Raw genomic sequence first — 17769 nt, forward strand, 5'->3', positions numbered from 1 at the left:
TGTTCAACTTTAACCGCTTGCAGTTAAGTTAAAGCTTGCAGAGTATAGCAAAGAGCTCAACTAGAACAAATGGAAGAATGGAATTGGCCAGAATACAATCGCCTCACTGGAATGAAGCCAAGGCTTCTGAAGATCCCTCCTTTCTTTTTATTTAAGTGGGGAAAAAGGTTAAACATCTTAAAGGATCCCAAGAAGTCAACAGGGCAGACTGTAATTTAATACAGTCTGGCTGATAAAGAAATCTTTTGTTTCTTTCTGAGCTCCCTCCTTTACATGCACCATGTGAGGGAAGAGGAAAATTGGCTATTATTTTCAGAAATGAGGTCGAGAGCCCACAACAAGGGGAAGACCAAAGGCTACACAATCTCAGCGCCCCAAGCACTATGGAAAGGTTTTCTTTTGATCAGGGAGGAAAGTGGGAATTGTGTGAAATGGAAAGCTTCCCAAGAGGATCAAAATTCCATCTGAAAAGCAAAGCTGTATCATAAAGGAACTTCCAGTGTTGGGAAGAGTTAACAGAAAGAAGGGCATTAGACCTAGTCTATGAAATTCCTTACACACTTGGCAAGACTCACCAAACCCCAGTAGTGGAAATTCCATCCCAAGGTTATTCATCCCTGAGCAGCACTTGCACTAAGTGTTCTTTAATACATTGGCCATATCCTTTCTGCAGCAGTTAGCTCTTGTTCACTTGTAGTATTTTTTTATATGGCAGAGCATCTTCAAAGAAGCTGAAATTGGGCTAAGTACTGCAGTTCTGTCTGGCAAATGAGCTGCAAAAACATTTTAGCATGCTGCTCCTGATTCTACTGTTAATGAATCATCACTATTCCCATTAAAAGGGAGTTTTCAGAAATTACTGATAAAAACATTAATATTAAAATCTCTCTTTAAAAACCTGGAAACGAACTTTTGGTATGGGTAAGTAATTAACATGAATAACTTGGTAGCTCTGGAATGCCAAGATCCCCAAAAGAAGAGTAGGAAATAAGGTCATTTGTTTTCCATTCCATGGAGATTAAAAATGTAGAATATTGAGCTTTCTTTCTAAGAAGAAGGTATTTGATAAATTCCTGGCATAATTATGAGTTTCTCAATGCTCATTTCTTCATAGCTTTCATTCTATTCCACCCACACACTTGCACACCCAACTTAACTTCATTCCTTCTCCTCACTGTTCTCCCATTTGAACATCCCTCTTCTTTTCAGCTAAAACACATTTTGCTTCTAAACAGGTATCAAATCACTTCTTTCCTCCAAGTCTTTAACTCACGCTGTCTTTGACCTAGAGGTAACTGTAATCTTTACCTTATTTTAGGCTACATTATACCCATTTTATACCATAGTCTATAAGATACAATTATACACTAACTTCTCAGTTCCTTGAAATTGATCTCCAGGTGCCATACAATGTAACATGATTGATCTACAATCATTCTAAAGGACTACTGTCGGCTTAAAATAGTCACCTCAAGCACTAAACATACCAAATGGTGCCAATGTTTAAAGCATTTTTTGGATGCTCTTTTCTGAAAGTTTTAGGATCACATTCCTTTTGATTATCCTTGGTGGTGGGAAAACTAACAATTCAATCCAACAAATATTTATTAAGGGGCTTGCCATGTATTACATCCTGTGGCTAAATATAAGGGAGAAGCAGAGAGTGAAGACAAAGATAAGGAAACTCCATGTCTGATCTCAAGGAGTTCATGTAGATGGCGATTTTTGAAGTTTTCAATTGTTTATTATAAAAGGTATACTTGGTAAATGCATCAAGTACAGAGAAAGCTAACAACTCAGAAGACAAAAAGGTCACATGGAAATGGGAAATAACTAAAAGCTTCAAAAAGCAAAGGTCACTACAAACGTGCTTTGAAGGGAAGGAGGTTTCACTGGGTAGAGCCTGGGTCTGGTGGATGAGAAGCAGGAGAGGCACATTCCTTTGCAAGGTGAAGGTGAAGTATGTTTAGAGAATGGTGAATAGACTCGTAGACTTTTTTTTTAAAGCAGTCCAATATCATATTGTCTGTTTAAAATCTAATGTTTCCTTTTCCAACTTCAAATCCCTTCTTACACATCTTCGTAATCTTTTCTGAATCACCTAACCCCACAGGCTGTCCTCTCATCTTAACCTCAACCAAAGAAACACATTAAGGATTAATTACCAGTCTCCCTTCCTTCTACACGTGGCTACAAATACCTTGTGCAAAGAAAGAGGATATACTTAACACAGAGCTGAATGAATAAAGACAATTTCCACCACCATTCGTTCACACAGTCATTCATTTACCATGTAGTTATTTAATGGCCCATCTGGTAGTAGATCCTTCCTCTGAGGAAGAACAGATCCCTGCTCCCTAAGAATTCAAAGCAAACAAGATAAATACAGAAAACAGTAGGAAAAAAAGAACAAAAACAAAAACCAAAAATGGTGACAGGCTGAAGTCAACTCTTTCCTTACAATCAGTACCTACACTGAAAATCATTCAGGCAAAAATTAAATGCAACATCAAATTGTTTACAAGTTGAAGCAATACTGCTATTCCTACGTATTACATCTTTGGGAGGGCAGTTTTAACTATTGCATAAAATATTGTGAAACTGTGAGGAGCATAGTAACAAAACAATAACAAAGTTCAGTATCCAAAGAAGAATGTTAAAAAAAAAAAAAAAAAAGTCTGAAGGTGGTAAATCTGAGGGGAATTATATTTTTTTGGCCTATTTTAGGAACACATATGGTAAAAAATACATTAAAAATTTTGTAGACATACATGATTTACCAAATAATTTGAAACCCCAACTTCCACTGAAATTAAAGTTAATAATCCTCCTACTGAAAAAAGCAACTCCGTTCCTAGAACTTGCTGGGCCCCTCTAGCTGTGCTAAATTTGTTTCTCTATACCAACTCACCTATAAATAGCAAGAGCTGGAAATCAGATTTGCTTCCCTTATTAATGGGTGGAAGTGACAGACAACCACCAGCCATCAAAACAACTGAAACATAATCAATTTGTATTTAAGAGAGTGATTATTATATACTTTGTCTAATTTTCAAAATACAGAATTAAGCAATTTAAGTATGTTTTAATTATTACCAATTTGTCAAATATTAAAACATAGGCTTATCTATAAAAGTGATAGGCAGAAGTGATTAATAAATTAAAATTATCTAAGATGAGGATATTTAAGTTTAAATGAAGTAGCAAACTTTCCAAGTACCATGGACAAAGCTACCAGAAACAGGTGCATACAAATTATTAACATCAAATTGCTTTTGAGCTTGCTCTTTGAAACACTGTGCTATTACCATAAAAGAACTCTCTGATCTGTCATCCCTTACAAGCTCTAGATCCCTTAATGCAGTATTATTACCCACAAAACCTTAATAAATGGTAATTTTAAAAGAGCTAGATTTATCAGTACAGTAATATGTTTGAACCCTAATTTAATTTTGCACAAGTAAGTTCATACTGCTTTAGTACAGTATTAAAAACAATAAAATTAAGACATGGGAAGGAAAGTTATATTCCTCGAACTTAAACCAGCAAAAAGGTCATCCTCTTCATGACTTTACAAAGAAGTTTATTATATTTTATTTTTTAAAATTCTCCATTTCAAATAATAATAATCTTAGTACTAATACCATCTGGGTCATCTAAATGGAGATGTGGCTACAGTAAGTAAAGTACTATATCTATTAATAAAATAGAGGTAAATAACGCATAATTAATAGTGACATACATCATCAGGAAAGAAACCATTAAACTACCAAAAATTACTCTGATTTTGCCTCTCCTCTATATTTTGAAAACTAACTTGAAGAGTTCCAATGCCAATAAAGGAAAAACAAACAGTGGTCGTTCCAAGAACAATGTTTTCCCTCTGAAACTGCTGGCCTATGTGTGTACATCAGCATGCCATCTTTCCAGATTTAGAATGCTGCTGGAAATACCAACGTAAATGTTCTGTAAAAACAGCTCATTTATTTAAGGCAAGAATTTCCAATAGGAAGAAAAATTAAGGGGATATGTGGTTAAGAGAAAAAGTCACAGAACTCCTACCTGTTATAAATGCACTGTACTTAAAATTACTCCCTGGATATCTACCCTAACTTTGTAATCTAAAAATTCATTCCTTGAAATAGGTAAAAACAAAATAAGTCCCCCTCTGGTACCTCTCTAACATATTCACAATGAAACACACACTCAAAATTAGCACAAATTCCTTAAATCCATGAATAAAAATAAGCAACTAATATATGGCATATCTCAAATGTATATTAATTTTATTGGAATATAAAAGCTACATAAATTTTTTTGGAGTCTGTTAGTTTAAAATATATATTATAACTTATAGCACTAAGTGCGTGTATGTGTATTACATACTTACAGATTCATTACTTTGAGAACTTTGCAATAAAACATTTCTTGGACAATGTGGATAGTAATAAATGGTAGAAAAAAAAAAAAAACTGGCCTAAAGCCCATTTGTTTTCCAAAGGGCAACACAACAGCAGCTTCACCAGTTGCTCAGAAGCCCCCCACAAACCAAGTTCCCTCATTCCATCTCCCCCAGGCATAAAGCAACAGAAAGAAAACAGAAACCTTTGTTGCAGTGTAAAACTGTAAAATCTTCCATCTTAAGTGAAAGACATGGCTTTATATTGTACCCAATAAAGTACAAACTAGTAATGTGTACCTTCATATGCTTTGTTTGCTTTTCTTAAAAAAAAAAAAAAAACATAAATGAAAGAAGTTGGACAACACTACATACTACCTACCCATTTATATCAAGTACAAAAACAGGAAAAACTCATTTATGCTGTTAAAAGTTAGGATAGTGATTATCTTTGGGGTACTTAGAGGAGAGCACAGGAAGGCTTCTGGGGTGCTAGATATTCTATTTCTCATACAGGTACTGGTCACATGGATGTGTTTACTTTTTGGAAATCCACCAAATTGTGCACTTATACTGCCTTTTCTATGTTTTTGTTATACTTCTACAAAAAGACTTTATGAGGTCATACAAGGAAGAATTAGACCTCAGATCCTCTCCCCAGCTCCAGCAGAAGACAGTTTGTTCCCTGGAAGAAACTGAACTGGAGAGTCTCTGGCTCAAAGACCTCAGGCAGAGTAGAAAACACTGTTTTGAAAACAGGGAACAATTAAAAATCCACACACTATACCTTGAGATTCCAGCTGTCTTCCAATCATTCTGCTTCCTGAATCTTGGCATGCATTGCCCACAGAGAAGACCAAAGGATTCCTCCAAGTAAAACTGACATGCCTTAGGCAAAAGATCCACAGATATTGTCTCTGGAAGTTCCCCCAGTGAAACCAAGAGCTCACCCCTGATAGCCGTGGTAGGGAAGCTATATGGTGGAAAAGCCCTGCCCACATATCACGGTACCCAACTCACTTCAGTGACTTACCATTAAATAGGAACAGAGAGCAAAGGGTCACCAAATAGTTACCTTTCTAACACAACAGTCAGACACCTACACAAACAGGGGGGAAAAACAGTGCAAGGAGGACATAAATAACTTTAATTTCCTCAGAAACAGAAGACATGCACCCATGAAAAAAAGATGAGAATGCTATTAAAATGCACACAAATTAAAAACAAACAAGAAAGAGCTATTGAAAAAGACAGCAGAACTTCAGAAGGGTTAAGATAAAGTAGAGAACATCTGTCAAGAAATAGGGCATTAAGGCAAAGAGATAGGAAAATTATAGAATTAGAGGATAAAGAAGGAGGTCCCACCTAACTAACAGGAATTCAAGGGAAGACAAGAGAAAACCAAGATGGGGAAGAAAATGATCAAAAAACAGAATGAGAAAGTTTTCCAGAACTGAAGGACATAATTTTTTCAGATTGAGTGTCCCTCATAATGGATGAAATTAATAGAGTGCCATAAAAAGAAGATCCTAAAATCTTCTGGAGGTTGTTTAAAACAAACAAGTAAACAAAAGAGGAAAAAAGATCACCTACAAGGAGAGGAATTAGAATAGCATAACACTTTTTAATACCAACTATAGCCCCTGGATCATAAGGGTACACTGGCTTCAAAATTCTAAGGGTACATGTTTTCCTACCTAGAAGCCAGCCAAGGTAACCATCCAAGTGGGAGAGAAAAATATTTTCAGATATGCAAAGTGTCTTATAAATTGGTCTCCCATGTCTCTTTTCTCAGGAAGGTATTCCATTAAAAAGAGGAAGTAAAGTAAGTCTTTCTTCAAGTTACTAGATGTCAGCAAACTCCAGGTCCAACACAGAGCAGATGAGAACCACCAGGAAAATGACAGAAGGTCATTTGAGGACGCCAGCTGTGCAGCAGGCTTACAGGGCAGGTAGCTACCCTAACTCTGGGAGGAAAGAAGTGTCCAAGAAAAAGGTGTCAAGAAGAATGTTAGAGTTCTGTCAGAAAACTTAGAAGACTAGAGAAAAAAAGTACACAAGTGAGAGATTACTCTCCAGCCAGCACAAGAGAGAAAATATAATCACTGCATTTAAGTGCCTTAAATGTGGCCCACAGCTCCACGCTCACAATAAGGACAAACTGACAGGAATCCACTGAGGGAACAGGAGGAGCAGCAGTTTGTGCAGATGGTGTGACAATGTCACAGAGTTAAATCTTCACCTTCCATACTAAGTCAATATATAATGTCCAATAACAAAAAAACAAAACAAAACAAAACAGCAAAAAAAAATAAAACCCACCAACCTAAAATAGCAGTACATTCAGAGTACTTTTGAAGGTGGAGGAAAATAGCAAAAAAGAGCCAAAAGACTCAAAAGTGGTTGGGGCAGGGCTGGGGTTTAAGGATGGGCTGGAGTTCCATGCACATATATCTTATTTTAAGTCTTGTTGTTTATTAAGATTTTTAAAAAAATCTACATAGGATGTTATTCTGATGGAAAAAGAAGTTTAAATTTTAAACTATAAAACAAAACCAAGGAATGTACAAAATAGCAGACTTCTAAGAAAACGAGAGAGGGTGTATTAGAGCAGGAGAATGACACAAAGCTCCTGCCAGATCCAGGTGAGAGCAGAGAAGTGCTTCCTCCAACAGCTGGTGGAGAGGCCATATGCTGAGGGATGAGGAGCACAGGAGAAGGGGGAGAATTATAAAGAAATTTACAGATGTAGGATCCACAGATATAGAAAGCCAATCAGAAAGCTCTGAAAGAACTAAAAACAAGCAGGGCAATGTCCCAAATATCCTTTCACCTGGGTATTTATTTGTTTAGTTCACAAATGCTGGCTCTTTGGGAGCATCGTATTTCCTTATGGAATGAGAAGCATTTTGATTTTGTGTCTAGGTTTTAAATTTTGAAATTAAAAAAAAAATTGAAATTATCATGAAACACGCAAATAGAGAAATACAAAAAAAATAATGATCATCCAAATATCCATTATTTAGCTTTTTCAAGTATTACTATTTGCCATATTTGCTTCTAAGTTTTTTAAAGAAATAAATATGATGGATATGGTTGAAACCCTTTTCAGATCATTCCCCAATCTGATCCCCCTACACTGCCTCACAGTAACTATTAATCTGAATTTGACATTTATGTTCTCCATTCACTCATCTCTAAAATGAGAGCTTTGGTTTGAATGAATTCTAATGCCCCTTTGCTGATGTCTTAGTATTCAATAGTAGGATATCAAGTTCTTGAAGTTCTGTAGTGGAAATGCAGAAGCCTGCACTGCTATGAAATACACAAGAGGCATCTGGGTGGCTCAGTCAGTTGACTGTCCTACTCTTGATTTTGGCTCAGGTCATGATCTTAGGGTCTTGGAATCAGAGCCTGTGTCAGGCTCAGAGCTCAGCAGGGAGTCTCCTTCAGATTCTCTCTCCCTCCTTCCCCACCCTCTTTTTTTTCTCTCTCCCCTACTCTACTTTTGCGCTCTCTCTCAAATAAATGAACTAAATCTTTAAAAAAAAATACACAAAAATATTTCAAAATCATTTTAAACTTCAAAAACAGACTGAATCATGATATAATTAATACTTAGGCAGAAAAATCATAGTCACTTTATTATGGTAGTGTCAGTAAAATTATTATTATCAACACATAGGGCACATAAAAACTGAAGTTCAAGGATTTCACTGTGGTTTCCTCTCATTGTACCCATTTGCTACAGGGAAAAAGTAGGGAAGTGCTTGAGCCTTCTTGGAGTTCTTACTGCCTAACTAACCAAATAAGTGCAGCACCCAACGGTCTGTTTTCACCATATTCTTTTCTTCAGGTAATCACAGCAAAAATACTCTTTAAAATTACTTGTATGCAGCACAGGAAATACAGTCAATAATACTATAATAGTGTATAGTTTGTACAGTGGCAGAGGATAACTTGTGGTGAGCATTTTGTAATTGTCAAATTACTACACTGTACACCTGAAACAAATCTATGTCAACTATATTTCAGTTAAAAATAAATCTAAAAATAATAATTTGTAATGCTAGTTTTACTTAGAAATGTCCTTCACAATGTAACAAAGTTATTTGTATTACATCTTGACCCCTGAATACATCTTTTTTATTTTCTGGGAGACAAAATGGGAAGTACACAAAAAGCACCTCTGCTGTATAGTAAAATATGATGGTTTTCTCAAAGAAAACACTTGTATGATTATCTGAGCCGTGAGCCAAACTAGTCAATAATTCATGGAATATCACTTTTATGTGAAAGAACAACTGACAAATTCATTATTCAGACTTGGGTATTTGGCAGACATTTTCTCTACAATGAAGTGAGAAGGTCATTTCAGGAAAAACAACTGACGGTATTTGTTGCCAAGGACAGCCTTCAAGCTTCCAAATGAAAATCAAAATTTTGGAAAACTTACTTCCACCGTGAACTTGAGAACTTCCCAATACTTAAAGATTTTTCTGATGAGATCAGTGGTGGTATTAACAACTGTGATATCTTAAAATTGCACAATAAAATGCGTTAACATTGGGAATATCCCCATTATCTAATGAACCAGTATTTCCCAAATGACCAATAATTAATGCAGCAAAATGATGCATGGGCAAGGACCCAATCAAAGTGCAAGAAAGATCAACAGAAGCTAATGTAAAAGAATTTTTTAAAGTTTAACAACAGGGTTTTAGATTCAATGCTGGAATCAACATTTACGAAATGACCACTTGTCAAGTTTTGGTATAGTATCAAAGAAGACTATTCACATTTGTCTGAAAAGACCATTAGAACAGTCTCCTCTTTTCCAATTACACATAGCACAAACTTTATAATAAACACATACTGGGTTATTCTTCCTGAATATTAAAAACCATGAACACATAATCACGATGGTGTTACCATAGTTTAATCTCAGATCATTATCTGCCATTTAGAACAAATGAACAATTCATTGTTTATTTAAGAGTTACAGTCTTCTGCGGTTATAGTCTTATATATCTGCAACAAATATATGAGGCTTAATTTACCACAGAATCAAGAATGATTGTTGCTCTAAAAAGTAAATGAATATAGTAAATTCTTAAATCTGTTTTAGGTACATGCAAATAAAGTCCCTTCTCTCCAGTTATAAAGCAGACTGTTTTCATCTAACAGTTGACTCTTGAAACCTACACGCTAATCACCCAGATGATCTGGTATTAGTGGATTTAAACCTTAGTTCTTAAACTGGTAGGGAAATGTTTTTTCACAGAAAAAAAATGTACTTTTTATAACTTTCAAAAGTAATAGTTTAATCTGTCAGAAGTAACAGATATCACACACAGATTCATTTGCAGATCAGTGTTTTCAAGAGAAATCTTCTTCTTACATAAATCTATCCAGTTAATGAATATCATAAATCATTTATTTCAAAGGCAGGGACCGTCAAAAAAATTCAGATGGAATTGATAATATCCTTACTTTCATAAAATCCTATTATTCTGCCCTCTGAAAGAGAAAGGTTACACGCTTTTTTAGCTTTTTAAGCCAGAATATTCAAGAAACAATCAGAAGCTACCCATTTTTGTATGCTCACCTTTGCAGTTCGTTGAGCCCCCTGGCAGTTGGCAGGCAGGGATTTTGCCTTAGGAAGTTTTGTTTTAAGTTGAGATGAGTGAGGTCTTGGCTGTAGAAGAGGTTGGCAGGCAGATGCTCCAGGCTACAACATGAGAGGTCCACTGAGCTAATGCGCTGTGATGCAACCTGGAGGGGGATAAAACCCAGCCTGATTTTAATACCCTCCATTTATCCTACAGATGCCCTCTATGGATGGAAATATAATGACCCCATTGAGAACACAGACATATTATACAAGTGCCACTAGTAGTCCAAATATAAACCAGTAGACTATTTACTTACTATAGAATTGAGTCAGGTACCATAAAAGCGGAAAACAGTGTCCCTGCCTAGGAGGCACTTAGAGTAACCTGGTATAGGAGACAGGTTACAAAAAGCACAGATTATCCTATCAGGTTCAGTGATACCAGTAATCTCCTCCAACCGTGGGTTAAGTTCCTGAAAACATTCATGGTAAGAGAATTCAGAGCTAAATAATACAAGACTCTAGAATAAATACTGGGTTAGGAGATAGACACTAAGGTCTAGATGGAACCTATCAAAGCCCTTGAATATACAGATTTAAAACAGCACAAATAAAAGTAGTATCCATGGCCTTGTACACATCTTTAATAGTAATGGTAGCATATGATCAGATTCCACTGCCTGCTTGCTCTTAACTTCTCGGGTTATCTCTCGCACAAAGCTTCAGTGAGATGCTGACAAATTCATCGTGCTTTGCTTCATGCAAGTATTCTAAGGAAAATTTATTTTCTGTCTGATTATTTATCCACATAGTCAAAGCCTTCATGGTTGAATGACTTATTGTGGTGAGAGTCCCAGGGCCAAAGACCAACTAGCGTGCTAGAGACAGAGCACTGGATGATCTGTATTTCTCAAATGCTTTCTCCCATATTTCAGGTCATGTGGTGCCACTTTATGCCACTGTATGTGGCTTCGGTCCCTCTGACACACACCTTGGCTTCTCTCCTCAGAGAGGCCATGAGAATTCTATGGGAATTCTGTTCTAAGCTCTGGGTTGATTCTCCCTCATGCTCTTTATTTTTACCAAAGCTTTATGGTAGAAACATCACTCCTTAACTATGATCAATCTGATGTCCTCTTCTATTACCAAACTCTAGCTTTTTCTTTCCCAGTTACAGAAAGCAGTAGGGCATGGTCTTCAGGAGTGTGACTCTGGGGTCCATGTGCAACTTTACATTCTAGTTCCCCCAAGGAGGAGCTGAGAGAACCTGAACCAATCACGGAGCCCCCACAAGCTCCAGTTTTCACATCTGTGTAACAAGTGTAAGGGTGACATCTACAAGACGGCACAGAAACAGCATTCAATACACAGTGACTGCTAGTACTATCGCTATTAGTATTAGCAGTACTGCCAAACAGAATGATTCACATCTTACATCTACTGAAATCCAAATTCTCCTGACACTAAAAAGGTATTCAGAATAGTAAAACTATTCTGCTGATAGCATATTTGAGGTTAGAAAGAAATTACTGTGCACATATAGAGCTAAGGGGAGAGTGGGGTAAAAACAGCCTGGCAGGGCTCAATTCAAACTTTACAGAGGAAGTCTGAGTTTGCTTCTTAGCAACCATATCTTTTCTTGAATTTTCACTATTAAAAAAGAAAAAGAAGAAATTGTTTACCACAGAAGAAAGGAAGGAAGGGAGGGAGGGAGGGAATCCCAAATAGAGCCAAATCACCCACATACACCAAAAGATGTAAAAAGAGCCTTGAGGAATGTAATGTGCCTGAAAGGCAGGTGCAAACACTCACAGGAACCTGTTCACAGGAAGCGCGGTGCACAGATGTTGAGCACACAATGGTGTGCCAGGCCTTCTATCTCCTACAGTACAACAGTAAACAAGGCAGCACAGTCTCCACCCTGAGTGAACACACTTCAAGAGAAGGAGAGAGGACTTAAGGTACTACATGATAATGGTTACAATAATCAGAAGTACAAGGGCACAGAGTATGATCTAGGAAGTCAAGGAAGGCTTCCCAGAGGACCTAATGTCCAAACTCAAACTTAAAACTCAAGTGGAAATCTGTGTTTTTGTCTACCTCAAATTCTTTTTCCATATATTCCTATAGCAATCCTTCCAACACCTGAGATCCCAAGAACAAAGCATGCTGACCCTCTGGCCATAGGGGTAGGCATATTCTCCAGGCTTCAGCAACCAGAATACCCCATCTACTGAACCCACAGACTGATCCAACAGGTACTAAGCTAGGCTAACCAGAGGCCTTCTCTGAGATTTATATATTGTGAAGCCAGGAGAGAGGGAGAAAACACAAACACACACGACTCCATATACCATGTATAAATAGTTATGAAGCAGTAACTATTAACTGCATAAACCATACATTGGTCACATGCCAAATTAACGATAGTGACTGCTTCTAGATGGATAAGGAAGGAAAAGGAAATAGGAATGAGAAGATAGGAGATTTGGAATTTATCTGTAATGATTATTTCCTTATAAGAGGACAGTGGAAGATATGAAGAACTATGGGAACACATTAACAACTGGGGAAGACAAGTACATGGAAATTGTAATATTATTCTTTGTGTGTAATATTATTCTGTGTGTTTAATTTTTAAAAAAGTGTAATTTCAATGAAAATTTCAGTTAAAGAAGAAAATGGATGAGAGTAGCCTTCTGGCTTTCCTTGCATTCAGTGTTCTACTAGGTGGTACACCAGGGACAACAATTCTTCCAAGGACCCCCTTAAACCCACTGTAGTGCACTGAATCATGGCCCCAAAAAGGATTTGAGATAGACAAAACCACAGATTTCCACATCCTAATCCCTGGAGTCTATAAATATTATCTTACATGGCAAGAGTGAATATTACCTTATATGACAAGAAGCATTTCTTAAGGATCTTGAGAGAAGGTGATCATCCCGAATTATGCAGGTGGGCCCTAAGTATGATTATGTGTATCCTTATTAAGGGAGAGGCAGAAGGAGTTTAAGGGAGAAACAGAAGAAGAGAAGTCTATGTGACCACATGAGGGCAGAGACCAGAGAAATACAGGCCACCAGCTAAAGAATGTTTAGAGCCACCAGAAGCTGGAAGAGGCAAGGAATAGATTCTCCCCTAAAGCCTTCAGAGGGGTATGGTCGTGCCAACACTTTGATTTTGGACTTCTGCATAAAGTTCTGTTGTTTTAAAGTCACCAAGGTTTTGTTAATTTGTTTGTTTGTTTGTTTTTTATAATTGATTTATAATAGTCACACAGAGAGAGAGAGAGGCAGAGACATAGGCAGGGGGAGAAGCAGGCTCCCTGCACCGGAAGCCCGACGTGGTATTCGATCCCAGGTCTCCAGGATCGCGCCCTGGGCCAAAGGCAGGCACCAAACCGCTGCGCCACCCAAGGATCCTGGTTTTGTTAATTTGTAAACTAATATATACCACTTCATAATTTTTTCCGGAGTACTTTTCATTTTCATTCACTCAACATGTTTACTGAATACCCACTATGCGCCAGTTACTGATCTTGGTAAGTACTTGGTATGCTTCAGTGAACAAAATTAAGATACTTGCCTCCATTAAACTTAGATCTCATACATAAGTAAATTATATGTTAAAAACTGGCAAACACTATGGAAAAAATAGAGCAAGGAAAAGAGGGTCAGATTGTTGGAACTATGGGTAGGTTATATTTAAATAGGCTGGTCAGGGTGGGCTCCCCTGAAAAGGTGACATTTAGACACTAAGGATATGAAGAAGACACTGAACTGATGTGTCTAGAGGAACACTCCAGGCAGAGGAAGTAGCAAGTGTACAGGCCCTAGAAAGGGGTGTGCCTGGCATGTTCAAGGAACATCATGGAGACCATAGGTAAGGGGACCTGTAATGAGATCAGAAAGGTAAGGCGTAGATCTGGCAGGGCCTCAGCAGATCTGGCAGGGCCTTTTAGATCACTGCAAACACTCTGGCTTTTAATGTGAACAAAATGGGAAGCATGGAAAGGCTCTGAAAATCTCTGTCTCTAGACTGTAAGCTCCACAAGGGCAGGGATTTTTGCCTATTTTGTTCACTAATTATACCCCCTGCTCAGTACTTGGTGACCTTCGAAAAAGTATTTGCCAGAAGAATGGCCACTGGACTACTTTACAGCCCTTTCTTTCTCACCAGCTTGCATCTGACCCACCTAGTATATTCTTTCACACAGAGACTACTTTCAAGAGGACAAATCCTATTTCGATGGAAGCATCACACTAAATACTCTCTTTAAACAACTGAAAGAGAATGATTAAATGTCAAGTGGTATTTGATTCCTTTCCTCGTTCTGTACCGCGAGCTGTTGCTGCTGGAAACAGGGAAGAAACCACATTAACAAGGATACAATGAGCAAGGGGGGGGGGGGGATCGTTGCAGAGCTAGAACAGCTACAGCAACAGCAGAAATGCTGGCAGCAGGGCAGAAAGCTGCTAAGGTGGCCACAAAAGCTACCATGAGTTGCACCTCTACCCAGTCCCTGTGACAAAGGGAGCCTGAAGCACTTCCACCCAGACCAGCCTGGGCACCTAAGGATACGCCTCAAAGAAGTTTTGCTCAAATCCCAAATGAAAAAACTAGCAGCTGGATTGCCCAAAGAAGCTGTGACCCACATACATAGCACCTATTAAAACTAAGATCCTTCACAGGAAAGACCTAAATAAGTAATAAAAATAAATCAAAAAGCCACCTAGCTACACCTCAGGGCAAGTAGTCTTTTATTACTCTAACTTTTTTTTTTTTTTTTAAGTAGTAGGAATAACAATAATTCTAGCTAACATTTAGGGGGTGCTTCACTTGTGGAAGGCCCTCTTCCAACCGCTTTAGCCATCATATTTAGTCTTCACAACAACTCAGTGTAGCAATGACTTATCCCCATTTCAAAGATGAAGGGTAAGCTGAGTCACAGGGCACGTCCATGGTCACACAGTTCAAGCACAACAGAAACTGAGTTTGCAGAAGGGCTTGTACTTATAACTTCCGTGATAAAATAATAACAGAACCCCTTAGGCCACAGCAAAGATGATCAGATGTCATCCCTAGGATGAGCTTAAGGCTCAGGAAGGGCAGTACAGAAGACAGTCCCCCTTGAGAAAAGCAGAAAGTACCTGCTGCCTACAGACTCCAGGGAAGGGTGAAGCCCCAGGGGGGCACCATTCCTTGACATCATGGACTCTGCCCAGTCCTGTCTACACTGCTTGTCCACCTGGGCAGCGGTGATGCCACCTGGTAAGCACCAAATTGAATCTTAAAAGGTTACAGGACAAGTTTTAAAAGTTATAGAAAGTTGGGGGAAAAGTGAAAGAAAAAAGCACGTGCAGAAACTGCCTCAACTCTTTGTTATGGGAAGGACCTCACAGTTAGAATATGCAATCCTTTTGGCAAAAGCTACTGTACACCTATTATACTTCCCAACATCAAGACAGTGGAAGACCAAAGTTGAAACCCAAGCAACTTGACGTGCAGGAGAAAGAGCACAGTCTTAACAATCAGGGTGTACAAACAACTCTATCACTTCCTAGCCACGTGGCTCTGGATAAGTCACTCCATCCATCTGTCCTTCTGCTCCCTCAACACTAAAGTGGAATAGACAGTACCTACCCTTTGAATTTACCAAGCTGCTGTAAATAATATTCTCCTCATTAAAAAAAAAAAAATCAGGAAAGGCTCTGCAGACGCAGTATCCCTTGACCAGCATCCACAGTTGCATGCAGTACAAACTTGTAACACAAAAAGGATGATAGCAGAGACAACTGCTCTCGCCACCTTGAGCAGTTACACAGATAAAGCTCAATCAAAGGCAGAACATGAACTACACATGAAGGGATTCAAGTGTTAGAAGATCAGTTCAATATAACTGTGATAGGGAAATTAGTGCTAGTCTGGATTAACAGCAAAACTTCTTTTGAAGGCTTTAAGAGTTGGTGAACTAATCACCAACCTACATGTAGGTTCATGGAGGGGAAATCCCATTCCGGAAGACACATAAAAGTGACATGAATTCTAGTCACCTTCTCAGGTTGTCTTTTTTCCAAATTACTTGTAAATATGTGTGTGTGGTGGGGGGTAGAGGGAGTTCACTTGGATCTCAAAATATCTCCCCCAAAGAACACTATGGGGTAAAATATAAAAATTATAATATGAACATCAACAAACTTTTCAGACTACCTACTGGGCTTCCAGATATTTCTAACATGCTACTCAGCTCAACACTTTGCTCAGTTGTTTCTTGGCAAGCTTTTAGGACACTTATGTCAAAACTAGTCTCTACTTTGAGTCTAGCTGAGTTGCATTTCTAACCCAAAAATATCTCTATCCTAACTTATCCTTGCTATGCTTTTGAAATTATCATCTTCTCCTACAACAGAACTGTCCTCCACATTATTCCCATTACTCCTGATGTTCACTTTGTGGGCAATCATCTTTTATTAGCAAGGGAAAGCTTAGAAAAACATTCAAGTGATTTTGTTGTTGTTGTTGTTACCACTATATTTTAATGAAGTGGCATTTATCCTTATTATGTGCCAAACATGCTCAAAAATTAAGCAAAATGACCCTGAAAGGCTTGGTCAAAGCAGCTGAAATAGCACGAGTAATTCTGCTTGTGTAAAGCAAAAGACTGCTGTTCACCAGTATAATGAGTCATTAATTGCTCTGGCCTAACCTTCAGTGGCTTGGGAAATTATGCCCTGGCTACAGGGATAGTCTCTGGGGAGTTTACTCCACTTCTATAAAAAATTCTTAACCTCTTAACTGACCTAGTTTTAATTCTCACCTCCTAAAAAATGTTTTGGGAAGGCATGAGGTAGAAGAATATGAATTTAGAAGAATGTTTATTAATCTTTTAGCTAAGCATTCTAGCAACTTATTTTCAACTTCATCTTATCAAGTTTTTTAATACCTTCTAAATGAAGTTTCCAATTTTAATAAAATTAAAATTAACACTGCCTTACAACATGTGATCATTTTCTTTAAAAAAAAATTCTATAAATTTCTACAAGAAATACTTTCAATTGACCCCAGACCTTTTTGCAATGACATCTCTCCTGATCCTGTACTAACATTACCATTTTATAAAATCTGTTTAACAGATGAAGAAAACTTTAGTATAAAATTAATTACAATATATACATGAATAGGAGCCACTAATTAATAATTAATTGGTAATCATTAATAATTAATAATTACTATACTTAATAGGAGCAAAGCAAGGTGCCGATTTTGTTAGAATACTGTTAAAGCATCAGGCTATAAAAATATAGAAAAAAAACAATACTGAGAAATTTAGAATAAGAGCACCACTTAAGCATCCAGGTCTCTCTTTGCTAAGGGAATGGATGGGGATGAGTGAATCTTTCAACACATGTTTATCATTTGCCTCAATGAACCAGGCACTATACTTGGTCCTGGAGAGACACACTCTATGTCTTCAAAAGCTTGGTCTCTTGAGACACAGATACCTAAACAATAGTCATTCAAGAAGGTACACCAATGGTGTGATGAGAGCACACAGAGCAGAGAACACAAATCTCAGGGCAATGCTGTGACAATTCCAGCACCTACATTCCCCTCCCTTAACAAAATGGGCAGGTATTCCCAGGGACCTGGGCAGAGACTTGCACATCTCCACCAAGAGCAGCCACAACTGTGGTATTTGTCCAGGGAGCTCCTTGCATGGCCTCAACTGGAAATGCAGACCCGGCACCACCTT

At 37.9% G+C, this 17769-nt stretch overlaps 1 protein-coding gene across 1 annotated transcript in view; it reads right to left on the minus strand.

Moving 5' to 3' along the window:
* Positions 1–17769, minus strand: part of PHLPP1 (PH domain and leucine rich repeat protein phosphatase 1) — a 206784-nt gene that overhangs the window by 68559 nt on the left and 120456 nt on the right. The window contains exon 4 of the mRNA XM_072821458.1: positions 10008–10174. Coding sequence (XP_072677559.1) covers positions 10008–10174 — 167 coding nt within the window. The remainder of the gene's footprint in view (positions 1–10007; positions 10175–17769) is intronic.

This window comes from Canis lupus, chromosome 1 (genome assembly GCF_048164855.1).
Source record: "Canis lupus baileyi chromosome 1, mCanLup2.hap1, whole genome shotgun sequence".
Classification (NCBI taxonomy): domain Eukaryota; kingdom Metazoa; phylum Chordata; class Mammalia; order Carnivora; family Canidae; genus Canis; species Canis lupus.